This window comes from Scatophagus argus, chromosome 20 (genome assembly GCF_020382885.2).
Source record: "Scatophagus argus isolate fScaArg1 chromosome 20, fScaArg1.pri, whole genome shotgun sequence".
NCBI lineage: Eukaryota > Metazoa > Chordata > Actinopteri > Scatophagidae > Scatophagus > Scatophagus argus.
The window spans coordinates 5,728,174-5,748,485 of NC_058512.1; the positions used below are offsets into that span (position 1 = coordinate 5,728,174).

At 41.6% G+C, this 20,312-nt stretch overlaps 3 protein-coding genes across 6 annotated transcripts; all 3 read left to right on the top strand.

Moving 5' to 3' along the window:
* The first annotated feature begins 6 nt into the window (after window positions 1–6).
* On the top strand, window positions 7–7,025 carry LOC124051689 (urea transporter 1-like). Of its 3 annotated transcripts, XM_046375298.1 has the most exons (10): window positions 7–1,021; window positions 4,066–4,182; window positions 4,258–4,447; window positions 4,664–4,792; window positions 5,515–5,644; window positions 5,726–5,794; window positions 5,943–6,090; window positions 6,313–6,447; window positions 6,541–6,590; window positions 6,698–7,025. In XM_046375298.1, exons 2-10 carry the CDS (start codon window positions 4,071–4,073, stop codon window positions 6,962–6,964), a joined length of 1,230 nt encoding a protein of 409 aa, XP_046231254.1. In that variant the 5' UTR covers window positions 7–1,021; window positions 4,066–4,070; the 3' UTR covers window positions 6,965–7,025. The 3 variants fall into 3 exon arrangements, with proteins under 3 accessions (XP_046231254.1, XP_046231252.1, XP_046231253.1); XM_046375296.1 differs by having other exon boundaries at window positions 4,258–4,792; XM_046375297.1 differs by lacking the exon at window positions 7–1,021 and having other exon boundaries at window positions 3,776–4,182; window positions 4,258–4,792.
* A 5,303-nt stretch (window positions 7,026–12,328) lies between these two features.
* On the top strand, window positions 12,329–16,318 carry LOC124052024 (dnaJ homolog subfamily B member 5-like). Its single transcript, XM_046375874.1, has 4 exons — window positions 12,329–12,749; window positions 13,370–13,628; window positions 13,940–14,493; window positions 15,411–16,318. Exons 1-4 carry the CDS (start codon window positions 12,642–12,644, stop codon window positions 15,642–15,644), a joined length of 1,155 nt encoding a protein of 384 aa, XP_046231830.1. The 5' UTR covers window positions 12,329–12,641; the 3' UTR covers window positions 15,645–16,318.
* Window positions 16,319–17,295: 977 nt separating this feature from the next.
* Window positions 17,296–20,049, top strand: hwa (huluwa). Of its 2 annotated transcripts, none has more exons than XM_046375670.1 (3): window positions 17,296–18,170; window positions 18,776–18,965; window positions 19,505–20,049. In XM_046375670.1, the coding sequence occupies exons 1-3, from the start codon at window positions 17,583–17,585 to the stop codon at window positions 19,669–19,671; spliced, it is 945 nt and encodes a 314-aa protein (XP_046231626.1). In that variant the 5' UTR covers window positions 17,296–17,582; the 3' UTR covers window positions 19,672–20,049. The 2 variants fall into 2 exon arrangements, with proteins under 2 accessions (XP_046231626.1, XP_046231625.1); XM_046375669.1 differs by having other exon boundaries at window positions 17,300–18,170; window positions 18,773–18,965.
* Window positions 20,050–20,312: the final 263 nt, after the last annotated feature.

The following is a 20,312-nucleotide window of genomic DNA, read 5'->3' on the forward strand; positions in this document are numbered from 1 at the left end:
TTAAAAACCCTAGCTGAATATGCTAAATGTTGTAAGTTATAATGTTTGTTTGTTTTTTTTTCATTGAACATGATGCAACATGACATGGCATAAGAACATAAACATCACAAAAGGCTAATAATGGACCTATTTCAATATGACCTTTGCATATTGTTTTAGCACAAGAGGCCCCAGCAGACCCCAGTTTCCCATACACCTTGGACATTTTCAAAATAAAGGTCTAAAGGTTTTTCTCCCACAGAGAAGTGATTTTAGCTTAAGTGTAGTATTATAAACATGTTCAAGCAACTGCAAGGACAGTTATCACCAGAGAAACACCACCAAAACCTGTTTTGGATTGGTTTGTTGTATGTGCTTAACCATCAGCACTGTATTTTTACTCTTTTTGTGGAGAGGATGAACAGCTCAAATGTTGTATGACTCAAAAATCAATTATTGTAGATGATTAAAGCTCAGTGTAACCTTGTTTTGTCTCTGCATCATTTTGGTTCCTAAGATCTTGATCATTTCATATCCATGGACCAGGTCAAAATGAAGGGCTGTAAAATGTATTGAAATTCAAGTTGAGGTTCATGTAAAGGGTGACATCATCAGCATTCTTTTTTTCTTCAAGAATATTTACATCTTAGATAATGCTTGCTTGAAAATGCCTTGAAAAAGACTGTCTATGGATAGCTCCGGTGAACCACTCAAATGCATGAAAGTGACCAAACATAACAATCTCATTGTTTAGCTTGAGCAGGAAATACTTTCCTAATAAGAACATTCCTCTCCCTGATTAGCTGCTGAGATAAAAGAGAGACTTTGGTCTTTGCTCTCCTCCAGGGTCCTCCAGGGAAAAGACGATGATGAGTGTTTTTTACGCTTTAATACAGATGAGAAGAAGCTACATAACATCAAGCAGATTCTTTTATATCTGGCCTTTCTTTTTTTTATCAAGTATGTATGCGTGCTATGATTAATTTAGCTGGTACGGTAGGTAGGTTTTTCACGGAGCTGTAATATATCTTCAATTCAAAAGGTAAGGTAAAAGATTTCTTTAATTCTTTTAAGATAACAAGTTAAACTAGTCACCTGTAAATGAACAGATGGGCCCAGTGCGACTTAAAGTGCTGTTTTAATGATCAGAAATAATAAAATGTAACTGGTAAACAGCACAATGTTTGCCTAGTCTGTATTACTTCATGGTATGTTGGTAAAATAAAATTAAATTAAAAAATAAATCAGAAAATCAATAAATCAATCACATCCAGATTCTATCAGGTCTTCAATGGGCTGCTTTTGCTTTCAGTCTGGAGGAAGAATTGTATTCATCTATCTGTAGACTGATGGGGTTTTTTTTGGTCCGCTGACTGAATGCGAAGGTTGTTGCTGATGCTGTTTTGTGTTTTTTCTTTTTTAAGAATCATTATTTAACCCAGACTTTGACTGAACTCTGTAAAACTTGATTTGCATAAAAGCAAACAATTAGGCAGGGTGCTGCCACCACTCAGCAAGCTATTTTAATCCTAACGAGGGTGAATAAGCACTAACCCTGCACCTGGTATTCAACAGTGAACGAGTGCGACCGCAGTTTGACAGCCACAGTAGCAAGCTGCAGTATTGTGAGAATAAAAAACAACTCAGCAACTCAGGGGCCTCATCAAAATGCTCAAACAAAGGAAACCAGCAACAACAATAGCCATAGTAACAAAAAACATAAAAATATGACGTTTCAATGGAAGCAGTATCATGGTCTGAAGTATTATTTGATCACACACTCAGTTGCAAAAGTTACTGCAGAGTTGTGTTCAGCAGCTTCCATATTTGTTGGTTTGTAGCACAGAAGAAAAAAGGCTGCCGACAGAGTTTAGAGATCAAGAGGTTCACCGCTCACTGAGAAAAAAGAAACACACCCAGGCTTTCATGCAGAGAACTGTGACTGAGGATGTTGACGGTAACAGTGTGAAGCTCTTTGGGAAATCTGCTTTGATCACTCCTTCAAAAAGATATAAACACAAAAAAAAGAAAGAACAGAAAATGATGTGGCAAACTGGCAGTGAAGTTTCGATTTTAGCTCACACTCCTCTGCTGGAATTGTTTCCACCTCAGGGAGCAAAGGGAGTCACGCTGATTTAGTTTGTGTGCAGGGAAGCATCGACTTGTCTGTAATTTGTGCTGGGGAAGGATGAATGACGATATCTCACAATATCAGGGCCTAAAATTAAGAGTAAACAACACTGAGTATCAAATTTGGATAATATTTTACGGATTGGGTAATGGAAGCTTTGTTGAGCCTTGACTTGAAAGCTATAAAAACAGAGTCTATGCCAGTGGCTTTTTGAGGATTAGTCATTATCATTAACATTAGTTTTGAAGGTTTTTGGTTGCAGACAGTGATGTCAACTTGCAAGACAAATAAGAAGATTTAAAAACAAGTCCAAAATTTATAATAAGAATAATAAAATAATAAGAAGAATTTATTTATATTAGCAGTATTTTTTTTTTGGTGGTGCAGAAAATGTGGAAAACACAAGCAGATTAAAATTTTGTTTGACAGAATAAATGATGGATTATTCACAAAGCTTGATATAATCTGTACAGCCAAAGAAAAAAATAAAGACCCTGTAACAACACTGATTTATAATTTTGGTGCCAGTGCTTAGTAGATTTGAGATACAGTGCATCTGGAAAGTATTCACACTACTTCGCTTTTTGCACATTTTTTTATGTTACAGTCTCATTCCAAAATGGATTTAATTCATTTTTTCCCTCAAAATTCTACACAAAATACCCCATAATGACAAAGTGAAACAAGTTTGATTCATTTTTTTGCATATTTGTTAAAAATGAAAAACAAAAAATGTAACATGGACCTAAGCATTCACATTCTTTGCCATGACACTCAAAATTGAGCTCAGGTGCCTCCTGTTTCCATTGATTATCCCTCAGAGGTTTCTACAACTTGAGCTGAGTCCACCTGTGGTAAGTTCAGCTGATTGGGCATGATTTGGAAAGGCACACACCTGTCTATATAAGCCCTCACAGTTGACGGCGCGTGTCGCAGCACAAACCAAGCCAAATTCTCCAAACAGCCAAACAAAATTCTGATGATACAAATCATCAGATGATGATACAAATATTAAGCTCTTTGACATGAATGACAAGTGTCATGTCTGGAGGAAACCAGGCACTGCTCATCACCTGACCAATGCCATTCCTAATGTTAAGCATACTGGTGGTAGCATCATGCTGTGGGGATGTTCTGCAGCAGCAGAAACTGGGAGACTAGTGAGGGTCGAGGGAAAGATGACTGCAGCAATATACAGACACATCTTTGCTGATAACCTGCTTCCAACAGGACAATGAGCCTAAGCATACAGCCAACATCACAAAGGAGTGGCTTCAGGACAACTCTTTGAATGTCCTTGAATAGCCCAGCCAGAGCCCAGACTTGAACCCTATTGAGAATCTCTGGAGAGATCTGAAAATGGCTGTGCGCTGACACTCCCCATCCAACATGATGGAGCCTGAGAGGTTCTGCATTAAAGAGTGGGAGAAACTGCCAAATAATAAATTACTTATAGAATCATATTCAAAAAGACTTGAGGCTGTAATTGCTGCCAAAGGGGCTTCAACAAAGTATTGCTCACAGGGTGTGAATACTTAAATAAAGTAAATGTTATATATAAAAATATATTTTAATAAATTTGCTGAAAAAATTCAAGCAAACTTGTTTCCCATTGTCATTATGGGATATTTTGTGTAGAATTTTGAGGGGAAAAAATGAATTTAATCCATTTTGGAATGAGACTGTTACATAACAAAATGTGCAAGAAGTGAAGCAGTGTGAATACTTTCCGGATGCACTGCATTTCACAGGAAAACTTTGAAAACTTTGACTTGTTCGTGACACTAGACGAAAAGTCAGAAGATGATGATGTCAATAAGTTTTACTCTCTGGGCACCATGAATATCTGTACCAAAGTGGTGTCAACCCATCCAGCAGTTGTTGAGACAGACTGACTGACTTTGCACAATTATACATACTGCAATAAAATGGCAACTGTGATAAACTGTTCACAGCCAGCATGGACAACAGCAACCATCCCTCATATGAAGAAGCTCCAGCTCGGTCCCTCCTCTTCAGAGCTGTTGGGCTTTTCACTGGAGACATGCATCTCTGCAGAGAATGGGTGAAAAGTAGGTGATGATCTTATCTTGTCTTCTCTGATGAAGACAGCTGATCAAACTGAAGTCACTATCTATCAATGACAGGACAGGTTGTGGTAATCCAGCTGCTGGACTGGATTTTCCGAGGAGTGGCCCAGGTCATGTTCGTCAACAACCCTCTAAGTGGGCTCCTCATCACTTTAGGTCTCTTCCTGCAGAACCCTTGGTGGGCCCTGAATGGTCTACTGGGTACCCTTGTGTCCACTGTGTCTGCCATCTTACTGGGGCAAAACAGGTCAGATAGCATCTCCCTATCCTTATTTGACTTCATCATAGATGAAAAAAAAAAACATTTTCCTCCCGCCAGGAAGCCATTATTACTGTTTGTTTCACTTATATTCCCCGGGGCTCCATTTTCTTTAGCTTTCACACTGTGCTATTTTCACAGTTGTGTTTTTCACTTAATTGTGTTTTGCTGTCATGTTGACTACATCTGTCACACTCACCTCAGGGAAGCCATATCAGCGGGTTTATATGGCTACAATGGAACCTTGGTGGGCATACTGATGGCTGTTTTCTCAGCCAAAGCGAGCTGGTACTGGTGGCTGTTATTGCCAAATGTGTTCATGACCATGTTGTGGTGAGTGTTCAATTCATCTGATTCATTTGATTGCTCACACATGGTAACTGCACACTATAAAAAAGCTATAAAAAGAGACTAAAGCAACAGCATGCAGTGCAAATCAGGAAACAGGTCACCCAGGTTGACTTTATCTCTTTCAAAAGAACTGAGCCTCTGCTAAGCCCCACAGCCTTAATTACTATCATTTTTTTCCATTCTTGCAAGGTACATATGAAATCTAGAGTATTAATGGTAGCAATTTACCACTTGAAACACTTAGAGTAGTGCCTCACTGCTCATATTTTCAAACAGTACATCTCAGTTTTAATGTTACAAGACAAAAGGCTTTGAGGACTGGGACTAACTGATGTGTTTGACAAAAGTAATGTTCAGGTAATATCCTGACTTATAAGTTTGACTGAGGTTGGTGGAGCAGGATGAAGCTACCAGTGTTACCCCACACTTTAACCCACAGCAGGTGTGCTAGCAGTTTAATCCCACAAAAGTTGGCCAATGCAACGCTTGGCAAAGCTTGGCAAAGCCAAGCGTCACACTGTGGGAGGGTTAGGCTACTATAGGCAAACAGACGCATGTCTTTGCTAGCTAAAGTTAAGATGTGAATTTCTATTTGTTCACATAGAATGGAAGTGAATATTTGTTAATTTTGCATTTGGGTGGCTGTGAGAGCACGATTTGCCTTTCCCTCTACTCATTAATACATGTCTTGCTTCTGTTCGCAGCCCAGTGGTCTCCAGTGCTTTGTCCTCAATTGCCAGTAAATGGGACGTCCCAATATTCACCCTGCCCTTTAATATTTTGGTGTCTCTGCATATTGCAGCGACAGGAGCTAATCACCCCTACTTTCCAGAGGTACAGTGGAACCCTGTCATGTGCAAACAAGGTTGTGCATGATGCAAATGAAAGTTTAGCCTACTTTTTCTGCAATTTCAGATGGATATCCAACCAAACTACCATCTGTACCCTTCTAATGACTCCATCAAAAGCCTCAATATCTCTCAGGTATAACAGGAACATTATTGGACCACTAGCTCTTTGAAAGTCTCCACACAATCTAAATTATACTGTCTAGATTGCACATATGTTATTTTAATTAATAAACGGCGCTACTTGTTTAAATTGTCAGTAAATGGAGGCTTTCCATTTGCAGCTATTCCTGTCAGTGCCAGTTGGTGTTGGCCAGGTGTATGGCTGTGACAGCCCTTGGACAGGAGGTCTCGTACTTCTGGCCCTGCTGCTTTCCTCTCCAACTATCTGTTTTCATGCCATGTTAGGCTCTGCTGCTGGCGTCCTGTCTGGTAAAAAGACCCACCATTTGCATAGTATATGCATAATATGCATAATGTCTGTTGAAGCTACAGCAGGAGCTTTGGCTCTTCAAAGGGCACCATGGCATTATGGTGAATGAACCATGGCATGTTTTTTCGAATAACGCTGTAAAGCCTGTTTGTTTGCCAGTTTTTTTCTGACATTTGTGCAATCTTTTACTGTTTAATAATGAATTACAATGTTCGGTGCAGGACTTGCTCTGGCAGCTCCTCACAAGGATATTTACTCAGGACTGTGGGGATATAACAGTGCCTTGTCCTGCATTGCCATTGGAGGGGTCTTCTATGTCATAACATGGCAAACCCACTTTCTGGCTCTAATATGTGGTAAGACTGAAAAACAACACAATCAATATGCTCCTTCACATACTATTAGAAAAAAAATCTTCCTTAAAAATGGAAAAATATGTTTCCTTCCAGCACTTTTCTGTGCATACATGACTGCAGCAATCTCAAAGCTGATGTCTGTGGTAAGTCCGAATCTTTCTTCCTGAGTCAAACATGGTAAGTGTCATCTGAACACCCAGATGTCCCTCATATCATGTGTCATGCTCTCTCCTATGACATCCCCTTTCAGCTTGCATTACCAGCCTGCACGTGGCCTTTCTGCCTGTCGACTCTCATCTTCCTCCTCATTTCCTCTGAGATCCCAGCCATCTGCAGACTGCCTTTGTCTGTGGTCTCCTACCCTGAGGAGAATCTGCGCTACAAGAGAAAATTAAAGGCCTCGGAGGAAGCTCAGCACCATCAGCAGAGCAGCAGTCAAGAAGAGGCCCAGCTGAAGGAGGATGGAGGTCCGAGTGTCCAGTTGGTGGTGGACAGGGACTGCAGTGAATCTGTATGATCACACAGGATGCTATTATGTCTTGATATTTACCTAATTGCTGTAAATAAAGGAAACAGTGCAGTGATAAACGGTTTTGGTATTTCCTTTCTTACATAAAAATATTTGTTATATAAAATGGCTGGCATTGCAGTGAAAAATATCAATATTTTCATGTGTAGTATAGATATTCTACACAGCAGAGGGCAGCACTTTCCAAGGAAAGACAGAACCACTCTTGTTACTGGGCAGATTTGAATGTAGGAATACAATAATGTATAGCAATTTTGTTCGTAATAATATGCATTGTATGAATTATATTCCTGTAGTGATGTTATTTAGTTCCCTCTAGTCACAATAGCAAAATTTTCACGCTTGCTGTGAGATGATTTAAAATGCAGCAGCCAAAGCATTTCATTAGTGCACACAGTGAGCTGTAGGGGAGAATTCATAAAGTGCTCCCCCTGCAAAAACACCCTTTTCTCTGCCAGACATAATCCATCTCTGCCTCCTGTTGTCCAATATGTCCCACTGATTTATCTTATTGTTTCTCTTTACCTCTCTTTTGGTTTCTTTTGAGGTGCCTCTCCTCAAACTCTTTCCTGCTTATCTACAAATTCTTCTTCACTTTTCCTCCACTTCCCTATTCTGCCATTATCTGTCAGTTTCTGTCCTTATCTCCTCTTCTGAGGACAGCTGTTCTCCTTCTTCCTCAAGCAAGAAGATTTTGATCTCTTTGAAAAAGAAGCTAGCAAGATGTCAGCTGATAAAACGACTGTCTGGGTCTGTGTCTGCGTTTATATTTACATTTATGAGTAAGTCTTTGTGTGACTTTATTCCCATCTGCCTGTCTGTGTGTCTGGTGCACCGAGGCACATGGATTTAATCCAGTCAGTGCTACACATAAAAGACAGTCACACTCCAGGACATGTGTGGGAGCTGCGGTACATGGGGGGAAGAAGGTGCGAGACGAGGGAACGAGACGATGTTGAAAATGAGAACATCTTATTTGCCTGGTGATAAAATATGACTTGTTATGACTGTTCTTTCTAGAATATCTAATGTGCATTTTTTTTCTCTCTGCCCTCCTTTTGAACCCAATAACTCCTCAAGTCAGTTTTCTACTTAATATTCTTAAAGTATTATAGAGGAAAGCTTTCCTCAAATCTTCTAGACGTAGTATTTTCTCTTATCCACTGTAGCCTGTAGGTAAAAGTGACCTTAGTCAGAGGATTTTTCAGTGGACTTTTGCACAGCATTGATTCATCCAGCGACCTTTGAAGGTCGGGATAAGTGTTGGCAGTGGGACGATGTGAGATGAGGTTGGTGTCACTTCCCCTGTGTCAGTGCTGTGTGCTCACAGCAGTGTGATTCACCTTCCAGAGTCCCCTGTAGGCAGCACCTACTGCTCCCACAAAACATAAGAGTGTAAAGTGAGACAGAGCTGAACCTGTGAAGAATCTCCCCACACACTCACATACACCTGTATACATGCAGAGGAAAATGTATGCGCTTGTGTTGTGCTGGCAGTTTGTCTGCTCTGCTGTCAAAGTCTCATATAACAATGTAGGCCAAAGTGTTTTGTAACTGCTGTTAAGAACAGCTCAACAGAAAGAAGCTAATGATCGTGTGAAGGACACAAGAACAGGAGAAGAAGGTCTATGACATGACAGTGTCCAAAATAGAGTGAATATTTCTGGTAAATTGGGGAGGACGTTCTGCTACTGAAAAGCTATATATGGTGGGCATCAAGGTTGTTCATTGGCCAAGAACACATTAGTTTCTGCACCTCTTTTCATTTAATCAGTCAAATTGGCAAAATAGGTACATGTATGTGGTTTTAGATGTGTATTAAGTTTAGGTTGTGCTGTACCACCTGCTCATTGTACCTTACGCCACTATTAGTTAACCCTTCATTCACTGTATTATGTAGTATACAGCCTTAAAGGCCACCAGTATGGCCAAATAGTGGGAATTCAGTTGAATAATTCCACAACTCAACAACTAGTTTTAAGGCAAAAACAAATAAACAAATGAGGAAAATGCTATATCTTTATCAGAATATTACCCTTTGTAGTGTGAAAAGATCTTTGAAATAATAAGGAGATTAATGAGATGAGATTAATGTTGGGAAAGAATACGTACAAAAAAATACAATTGCTAAATGCTAGCGCTATCATGGCAAGATGATCACAATATAATGCTAACATCCAAATGATTACCATGCATTAGCATGCTACTAGCTAGCACTCAGAATGAAGTACAGCTAAAATGAAGTCTTGAACAAAGGGGCGTGTCCAGAAGGGGGCCACAGTCCACCCATGAAGTCTGGCTGGCCACCGCAAGTGCCACCATTTTTTTCCCTTAAGTACAACTGGCTATCTTACCAGTGAGAGGCAGGAAGCCACTTAGGATTCAACCTCTGGACACCATGAATGTCTGCACCAAATTTCACACTCATCCACGTAAAAGTTGTTGAAATATTTAAATTGGGACCAAAATAATTTGCATATATGGATATTTTATGTATTGGATAGGATACACGATTGACATAACTCTCTCTGCACTAAAGCAAAATAAAAGAGGGTATTGTACTGAGCTGTCTTCCATTTTATTTTAAGTCATATAATACTTTCATTAAACCTTAACACCAAAGATAAACAAGTGGTGACTCTCAGTAGCTGTTCCATGCATTTGCTACTGAGCATGTCAGAACACTAGACTGCATGTAAGCTGTCCGCCTTCTCGCCTCCTTACAATAACAGTGTCAGTGCAGCTCGGGACCTTAATTAGCATTATTTTCTCAGAGACTGACAGGCAACTTTGTATGTGTTTCTGCGAGAGAGACAGCTTGAATGTGCGAAAATACAGGCCAAACACACAGTCAGACTGTTCCTGTAGGCAGGAAGAATGAGCGCGATGTAAGAGTCTGTTCTGATTCACTCTATCATGCTCAATCTGTGAATAGTATGTAAGAGCTGCTATCTGGTGCATGACGCTCCAGGCTCAGTATGATCAGACCAAATTTGTCCGTCGTTTCCTGTAAGACGAAAGGAGAATCCCCAGGAAACTCCATCCTCCATTGGATGCATGAAGCATCACAGCAGAGGAAGCACTGCCATGTATGTACGCTCCCTGTGACACTCATTTCCATATCCATGGCTGCACTGCCGGCTGCAGAGTCGATTCCAGTGTCGTAATCTTGTAGTATGAGTGTGATCTCTCTAAATAGAAATAGTGACTATTTCAATGGGAGGAAAAGCGGCATTCAAGCAGATGACTTGCCGTATTTCATCATTAAAGAGTGGTCATGATGTGATGTTAAGTCAACAAGATCATGTGGGTCCGTGAGATTTTTTTAGATTCTTCTTTTTTTTTTACACGTTTTATTTATCTGACACACCAAATAGGCCCTCATAAATAGACTTTCTACAATTACTTCTCCTATCTTTACAAAGTATTTTCCTCATTAGGGACTGTAAATAAATTAGTGGGAAAATGGGGCCAGAAAAGGGGAAAAGCTACGTCCATTTTCTTTGGCTAAAAGGAGATTTGTTTGATTGCTCTGATCAAACAAGGTGTCTTTTTTTGCCTGTTTCACTGGAAGACTTGGATCTAAATGTTTAAGTCCAAAAAAATGCCATTTGTCCGCACCATGAGCCATAAAGGGGTATTTTGTCTTATGTAGACGAGTCTCGGAGTCTAACTACACTGTATAACTGCTGGCCGAACAATGTCATTTTCGTCTTCACTTAACTCCACATCAGAACAGAAGTGCTGTAAGGGTAAACGTTATCCTATGAAATACTGCATGACTGAAACTCTACTAATATGTGAGGTAAAAAAGACAGTGGTTATAACTGTCACTGAACAGCTGTGTGATTCAGGCTGGGTAAAAGATACTGTTCACTCAATATATTTATTTTGAACAGAGCTGATTTATTAGGGGTGTCAGTCTTGTTTTTTTAAAAAAGTCAGACACAAGGTTTGATCCGCCTCATACACCAATAGTTTTTATACAGTTCCTTATCATTACAGACTGAACATCAGACTCTACAAATAGTTGTTAATGTTTCTGGAAAGGTAATCAGCCTCTTCCAGTCAGTCAACAAGCGTTTGAGGTGAGATCTTGAATTTTCACAGGAGGAAGACATCTGAACACAAGATTTTTAACACATTCACTTACATAACTTGAAGCGGCACCTTCCTACCACAGCTGTTTTCTGTTGGTTATTAAGTGGCTCATTTGCATTGATTTGCAGTCATTGTCTGTGGAACCGCACACCGTCGCTGTGCAGAACTACGTGGGTGGACACATTTAAATGAACACCTGCACAATGGATATATGAGGCGTTAAACAAATGCTGCCTCTGTAAAGCTTACTGACCTTCTCCATTCAGAGAACTGTTAATTGTGGCTGCACTAAATGAACCTGGAAACATTTAGAGTTTAGACTGCTTAATGGACATTTTGAGTTTGCAATTTGCTGTAGCCTACTTTTGCTTTGACATAACGACATATTTTGTTATCAGTCATTTATGTGAGTGGAAATTCAAATACAATTGGGTGTCGTACTTTACTTGAGTATTTCTGTTCCATTCTACTCCACTGCATGTACTGCGTTTCAGATTAAGTCTCAACACTACGAAACGTATAATAATTATATAAATTACACTGCACTGTTGAAGGTTCGTTACCTCTTCCAGGACAAAACATGCATCGTATATTTGCTTCAGATTCATTAGCAGTTACACCAGGGAGAAATGTCCCCCCTCAACGTAATGACATATCAGTTACAGGGGGCATTTTACTGCAGAGTGAGGACTTCAGGCACAGTTTGTTCTTAATACTTCTGTGCTTTTACTTAAGAAGGATTTTGAATGCAGGATTTGTCCGTTTATACATGCATTTAATTTTGTTTAAGCTATGTATCCACATGCAGCTGTTTCCTTTAATAACATTAGACTGTTTAGGTGTTCCTATTATTGTGTCAGCCTTATGCAAGCATTGGTAAATGTACACTTTCAGATATCTGGCTGTTTAGCACACGGTCCTGCAGAATTCTAATCTGCTCAAAACAGCTGTTCTAAAGCAAGACCTGAAATCCTCTAAAATAGGAAAGAGGTTCAGTTCAGTTCAGCGTTTTCTCACCTGCAGCAAAAACATAGACTAAAGCCATATAGATTTAAAGCGCGTGGGCTCGTGCTCGTACAAAATGTTCAAAAAAAAAAGCCATTTGAGGACATTTGATTGACTGTCTGGGGGCCGTCTGGACTGCATGTCTGGATGTTCTGTTCCGTCTCAGGGAAACAGGAGAACTCTTTGTACCGTGTCGTGACTGACTGCTCGGCTCCGCCTTTAAGAACTCCGGAAACAAGTCTCGAGATGGAGAAGGAGGCTGCAACATCCGCGTGATCATCGCAGGTGCACCAATGGCCTTCCACGGGGCGAACTGAACAACCGGTATCCCCTGCCGCGCGTGAGGAAATGGGCGGATCCGGGGAAAGCTCGGTCACGCTGCGTGGGTGGGTGAGTGTATAGTAAAGGAGCTGCCGCGGCGGTATTTAACAGAGAGCCGAGGAGAGCTCAGACAGGACGAAGCCCGACTGAAAGCGGAGCGATTTCAGCACCAGCGCGACTGGACAGCGACACGTAGCCCCCCCATCCTTAGCAAAAGAAAAACTTTCGAGCAGTCATCATGGTTCTGATCTGGACTCAGTTCGGTATGAAGCACAAAAATGTCAATGTCAAGTGCAAAGTGCGAGTTATGCACAGGGGTGACAGCTCAGGCTCATCATCATCAGCGGTAAGTACTTTTTCTTTTTTTAAAATCACCAATTAAATCATCAGTTACTCAAATTGTAGTAAGTCAGATATACAGCTTGGATGTTTAAGTTTCATACAAGGCAATGCTGTACCGGTGAAGCCGGCGTAAAAGTCAGCTTTGAAGTGTGTTTAATGATCAGTGATTAATGATGCTGTGGGTCCATTCAAACGCGTGAGTCGCTGATTTCGCGTTCAGCCAATCGCTACAGAGAATCTCAGTCGTTGGGGGAAATCTTTTGCCCCTCACGGGTCTCCCCCCCCCCTCCCCCCTCTCCATCTCTTACGCTGTGTAAAATTCATGGATATGCAGGGCAGAGATGAGGGTGTTTTCCCAGAGAGTTTGTTTTTTTTGGTCCTTTTTTTCCCGGGGCTGAATTTCTGAATATTAATAGATGCTGTGCAGCAGTTGGTGTGGAGGATGTGCAGTACATCATCCATCCTGTTTTGCATTCTAGAAGATGTACGCCTATTAGTTATTCATCATCGGCTGTTTTGCAGCGTCTAAGAATGAGAACTGACGTATGAGATTTGGGGGGAAAAAAAGCTTTTATGAATGACAAGTATTAAAGGTCTAATGGCCCATTGTTCTTGTTTCCACAGGAAAGCAGCAGGTCTGAGCAGGACGCACCCTGCCTGTCCATCAAGCCCTCAGGCAAGGACTTCTACAAGGTCCTGGGTGTCTCCCCTGAATCCAATGAGGACGAGATCAAGAAGGCCTACAGGAAGCTGGCTCTCAAGTTCCACCCAGATAAGAACAGCGATGCGGACGCAGAGGACAAGTTCAAAGAGATCGCAGAGGCCTACGAGATCCTGACTGACCCCAAAAAGAGAAGCATATATGACCAGTTTGGGGAAGAAGGTGAGACTGAGGGAGGATTTATATAGTTGTGATTTCATTTACAATTGAAATATCTCAAATATTATTAGTGGCTAATTATTGAAGCATAAGCTGGTGCATCAACTCTTAATGTCAACATCAAGGCTAAATACTGATGTGCAATGGGAAGATAAAGACTGAAACATTGTTGATGAATTATTAAGAGTGTAGTTTTCCTTTAAACTAAATAGCTCTGTAGTTCTGTAAACCTTCTACAAGGATAGCGTGAATGAAATATTAAATAAGGAAGCGGTTTTTAATTGAACTCTTTTTGTTGTCTCTGTGTTTTTTAGGCCTTAAAAATGGAATGTCACTGGCAGGCCAAGGCAAAGTTTTCCGCCATAATTTCCAGGGTGACCCCCACGCCACCTTCTCTTCCTTCTTCCATGGCTCCGACCACTTCGACATCTTCTTTGGCTCCGGCTTTGACAGCGAAGATGACCTCTTCAACCCCTTCAGACGCTTCCCCTTCAACCACATGGGTGGGTTTTCTGGCCAAGACGGCGGGCTGCGAAGAGGCCAGCGGCGGCTGCAGGGCGATGAGGTGGTGCACGACCTGCTGGTGACCCTGGAGGAGGTAATGCACGGCTGCACGAAGCACGTGAAGATCACCCGCTGCCGCCTCAGCCCCGACAGCGGCAGCCTGAGAACTGAGGAAAAGGTGCTGAATGTGGTGGTGAAGAAAGGCTGGAAGGCGGGCACCAAGATCACCTTCCCCAGGGAGGGAGATGAGACACCCAACAGCACCCCTGCAGATATCACCTTCATTCTCAGGGACAAGGAGCACTCCCAGTACAAAAGAGACGGCTCCAACATCGTCTACACAGCCAAGATCACACTCAAAGAGGTGAGTTTGGTGCCTTTGCATGAAGCTCTGAGGTCTGTCAGAGTTAGGAGAAAGGCCATCAGTCCTGATCAAATGAATTATACATTATGAAACATGCGACCGGTCTATAAGTAGATATAGCATGAAACCACTTGCCCCTGCACAGAGAAAAGCTCAAATCCATACACCATTTTTTTATCTTTACATAACTGTCAAATGATGCAGTCTCTGAAATCTAAGAAAATCAATAATAAGGCAGAGAGGGTAATATCTGAACACAGTGTTCTGTTTTGAGCCCCCCCACTCCTCCCCCTGCTTACAATGGGCTGACAGACCCCCACTAACAGAACAGCAGCAGCAGCCTGCCAACGCCTCAGTTACCTCACGAGCCCCTGCAGAGTGAGAGAGAGCAGCAGCTAAATTTAGCCTCAGCGCTGACTGCCCCCACGAATCGCACTTGACTCTGGCTCTCAGCTACTATGTGTGCTGCAGACTCCTCTGCCTGTATGAGGCAGGCAGAGAGGCAGCATTTTTTGGCTCGCTCTGTCGCTGGCTCTCACTTCTACCAACCCACACACAGATTAGCAGGGTAGCAGTCACAGAGACTGGCATTTCAAAGAGCTCCTCCATCTTCCTGCAGCTCCTTTCAGTCACTAAAGCACTTAACTCCCACGCACAGCCAGAAAATAGTGCAACGATTATAACATCCGCAACACCAGTTTGTTGCATAACACTGAAAATAGTGATGCTTTTACAAAGGCAGACGCTCCATATTTATCTGTTATGCAACTTGACACTTTAAAAGATCAGGCCTTTAATTTTTTCTGTCATTGTTGTAAGTGTACTTCATCCCAGCCAGTCCACTCACAAAGCCTCATGAAACCTGTAAATATAACCAGTCTACATAAGTAACTTTTTCTCCCTTTTGCCTCCTCCAGGCTCTCTGCGGCTGCACAGTTAACGTCCCAACACTTGACAACCGGATGATGCCTCTACCATGCAGCGATGTTATCAAGCCAGGTGCTATCCGACGGCTGAGGGGCGAAGGTCTGCCCCTGCCCAAGAGCCCATCCCAGCGAGGCGACTTGGTGGTGGAGTTCCAGGTGCTCTTCCCCGACAGGATCCCACCACAGTCCCGTGAGATCATCAAGCACAGCCTGGGCCAGTGCTAGCCTGCTTCTGTGCGACGGCCTGATTGACGCAGCATCACCGTGCGTGTATGTTGTTGTCCATTCACAAACACAGCCTTGCGCAAGGTGCTAGTATCACAACCAATCACAACCTCTTATTGTGTTTGGAAATGGCAAGTGATTTGTAGTTCAGTGAGGCGATGACTTTCTGCAGGCATGATGCACATCACCTATGATGCCACATGAGCAGTGAGTTCAGAACTGATGAATGGGGTCTTTAGTATCTGAGGGCATCCATTGACTCTGTAGCCTTTCTCTTGAATGAAAAGCTATTCTGTACTGTTATACTTGCAAACCCATAGCAGGATATCAGTGTGCTATTCAAGTCTGTATAGACTTCCTTAAACCTGAATGGTAGAAAAATGCTAAAAAAAAAAAAAAAAAAGAAAAAAAAAGAAAAACAACTTTATTATAGTTATATGGTGTTCATATGACTGATCTTTTGCATTGATTTATTACAATAGCAAGATATACTTGTGTACAAAGATCTACTTTGTGTACAAAATGCAAAAACATTGTCTCTAAGAGAGATTCATCTGTCAAATGTTCTATTGAATTATTTGAAATGTTTCTATATATTCTGCAGCGTTGATGTATTATTTCCTGATAGAGACTTGTCTGGAAGCATGAAAAATAAAGAAAAACACTCAATTTCAGTTGTGTTCTCCGCCCTTCTTTGTGATAAGCGTGTGTTTTAAAAGACAGTGTACTCGTGTAAGAGGACTACAAATGTCCTCAAGAAACCAACAGACCGGAGGTATAATTTAACACAGTACATTTACCCAATTACTGCACTTAAAGCAGAAATTCAAGGGGCATTTTATGCAACTTTAGTCATCATCTGCACTGCATTTGTCTGATGGCCTGAGTTACTTTGGAGATTACAATTTTACATACCCTTCCTGTACAGCAAAACCCATTTATCACCAAGTCTGTAGGTTGTGAATTTGACTTTTTCTGATAAACTGAAGGATGAAATGTTCCTTTAAAGGTTGAAAATCCTCCTAAATCTTAAGCTAAAACAATAATTTAATTAAGACCTTTTTGAATTAGCTGAATACGCATGCAAATCAATGAGTTGAAAAGATTAGATTTTATTTGTTTATTTATTTTAATGCAAAATCAGTTTTTCTTAGGAAGACCTGATTGTCACAGGACAGCAATGCTACCAGTATATGATCTTATGGGAAATGATGCATTAATCCTGTAATTACAGTATATAAAGCAGTTAAAAATTAACATCAACCACAGCAGTAAAACACAGCACCCATGCAGCAGCAATATTAATCCAAAAACAATTTCTATAAAAGTAAAAAACTGACTGGAATGAGTACTTTTGCTTTTGATACTTAAAGTAATACTAATGCTAATACTTAGATAGTTTTACTGTGAGGTTTTGAAAGCAGGACCTGTGCGGTTGGTGTTTTTTTTTACCTCAGTATACTTCTTCCAGCACTGTATCAGACACTGCAGTCCACAAAATCCCATTTCAGAGCAGGAAAATCATCAGTCCAGCAGTCCGACTATCTGCTGCCATCTTGTGGCCACTGGCTGCTACAACAACGCAAAACTTCCTGCGCATTAATAGGACACACCTGTTGATCTGCGCGGCTGTCAACTGACTGCGTGTCGCGTAGTCGTCCATGATCGAGCACTTGCTTTGTTAACGCTGACAATATTATTCTGTAGTTATGAAGACCAGGGGGATAAAAGGCAACACTTACATTAGGAGATCATTTAAATTCAGGATACAAGCTGGCATGTTGCTGCTAAGTAAGAACAATATATACTTTAAAAAATATATACAAACACGAAGCAGTCCGCATTGATTGAACCACCTGTGCATTCAGACACAACGTGAAATCTCAATTGAGATCAGCAACTCCTTTAAAGTTCACCCTTTATGTCCCCTGGAATGAAATGTCGCAAATAGGTCAGCCCACATCATCCAATCTGACTGAGGGTCACCCCGTGACAAATCTGACTTTGGTTGTCCTGTTGCTGATACCCTGCGTGGTCATCCTGCTTCTGCTCAACTGCCTGTTTCTGGGTTACAAGTTACTGATCCTGTCAAAGAACAGACACAAGCGAGAGGACACAGAGGAGATGCTTCTGCAGTCCACCCTGCACAGAGTCAGACGAGTATCCGACGTGGCTTTCCCCCCGCTGCAGGACGGGAGGAGGGCCTACATGTCTCTGTCGGAGCCGGTCCTGCCCCATCCTGTCACCTCTTCCAGGGCATCGTCCAGGGAGAGAGCCGGGGTGGATCACAGGTTCCGGCTCCTGAGGCCGGATGGCGCCACCGGTTCAGGGTCCCTGAGGGCGCCGAGCACCATCCGAGCTGCTTCTTCTGCGGCTGGTTTCACCCCGAGACTCGACCAGGCCTCCGGGTCACGGACTTACAGCGTCAGTAAAGGGGGCTGGTGTAAAAGTGCACCAGTTCTACCGCAGTCCAGTGACTCAGAGGCTGAAACCAGAGTGAACCTGGTGCCGCCAAACTCTCCAGTGGTGAGTGTAAATAACTCAATATAACCGGGAAGAGGCCTAATGAGTCAGGCGACATTTCTTACAGTTGTGGAGGTGGACTGATATTTATTCAAATATTTCTGCAGGTACCACAGCTTAAAAATATGTTGTGCTACCATTAAACATATTACAATTTTGACTTTGACATTTGGCAGCCAATGCGGGCAGGTTCCTGCTCTGCAACTGCACTCACCAGCATGGCCGGATTAACTTGCTTTGGGGCTTTGGGGCCCTGGAGCTGCTGGACCCCTCTGAACACCCTTTTACTCTTCCTCACCCTTCATGGTGTACTTTATTCCTGGAATAATACCCAGTGTTTTAAGTGTGGTGATTCAAATTAATACAAATTCAAAACCATGGAAGCACAACATAAGTGAGGGTTTTATGACTAGATTTTGACAGCAGTCCTCAAACACACCTCATTGTTTAGGGGCTCTGCAGTTCTCAAAGATCACATGTCAGTCATTGTGTTTAATCAGACACAAAATACCAAAACTTAATGCCCACCCAAGATCCAACATAATGAAAGAAGTAATAAGTCTTCCTACTCTAAAGCGTGGGGTCTGTTTTTCCTTCTTCTACAGCAGCAGACAGAACATGTGGGTCTTATTCGTCGGAGCAGTACTTACGAGATGCTGACAGATGTGGTCCCAGGTGTTGCAGCATTTGACAAAGCAGACGTGGTGTGCGAGTACACCAGCCCGCCTTCAGAGGCATCCTGCCTGAACACATCTGCAGTGGGTCCTGGACTGGACAGCGACTTTGGTGCAAGCGCAGGTATGCTTCAGAGTCCTTCAGCTGCAACGGAATCAGTATGGCTGCCATTTATAACTAATGCACCAAGAGGTGCAATTTATGTGGACAGTCATTTGTTATTATATTTCTCAGCTAATCAAGAAAACAGCTGTAGATCTCTTTTACAGACAGTCAAAAATGTTTTGTCATCTGAAATATATGAATTCATCTGCTTGGTGAAATTGCCTAATACAATAACCAAATTGGCCTACAAAAAACGGTTTGGATTTGATTAAATGCCCTGCGAGAGGAAAATTGTCTGGTGATGGTGAATTAGATTTATTACTCAGAGAGTCGGGGATTTACAAGCAACAAGTTTCAAAGTTGAACTGTTTTATTTCAAGTCCCTCGTCTGCTCGAACTTGTTTTGTGTAGAGCTAATTGATTTGGATGTTTGAGCTTCACTGCGCGGAGTTTTGACCCTGAAAGGCTGATTTGAGCAATATTTGCATATCTGATGCACACTTTTATTCAAAGTAAAGAACTGATGAAGACAAAAATTCTTAAATACTTGTGTTCAGGAGTCTCCCTGCGGATTCTGTCGGCGGACAGTGACGGTCTGTCAAACGGCGTTCTGGCTTCAGCGTTGGAGTGGGATTATTACGACCCCTGCTATGTCAAGCAGAATAACGTACCCAAACATAAACATCACAGGCCTGCGGTGCACGCCAAACAGTACTGGGTGTAATAAGTCTCAGTAGTAGTTTTAATGTTTGTTTTATTATTTATTTCATTTAAATAACCTATGATTTTATTTTTTTGTTGCCAAGTCTTTATTTATTCCACTAATTATCACTATGACTTCACACTAGTTTAAACCGACAATTTGATGATTGCACACTGAACACACACTTAATTTGTCCAACTGTGAAATATTTTCTCTGCACCTTCTCTTGAGTTATTGTGAAATATTTGCTGTGTGTTTCCTTCACTTACATCAATATAAATTAGAGTCACTGTTTCACATTATAGCGGGCTGTTCAGCCTGTTCACGCTACGATTTAAATTCACTTCTATTGTTTGAAACGTTTTCACTCTGACCAATAAAGACTAATTTAGTAAAGTGTTTCTTGATTACTTTTGTCTCACAAGCAGAATTAATAAAGAATGCAATGTTTAAATAAACGCAACTTTCCTTTTCCTTTATCAGCAAATTTCCATCTGCTTAATTCTCGACAAATGAGAGGTGGGAATTTAAGAAACCAACAGTTTAGATCAGCTCGCCTTTTCCACTGTGTTATAACGATCAGTTGGAACAGCAAATTGTAGAGACAACAATAGTTTCACCATCACGGAACATCAAAACACAGAGTGACCAAGCAACACTTC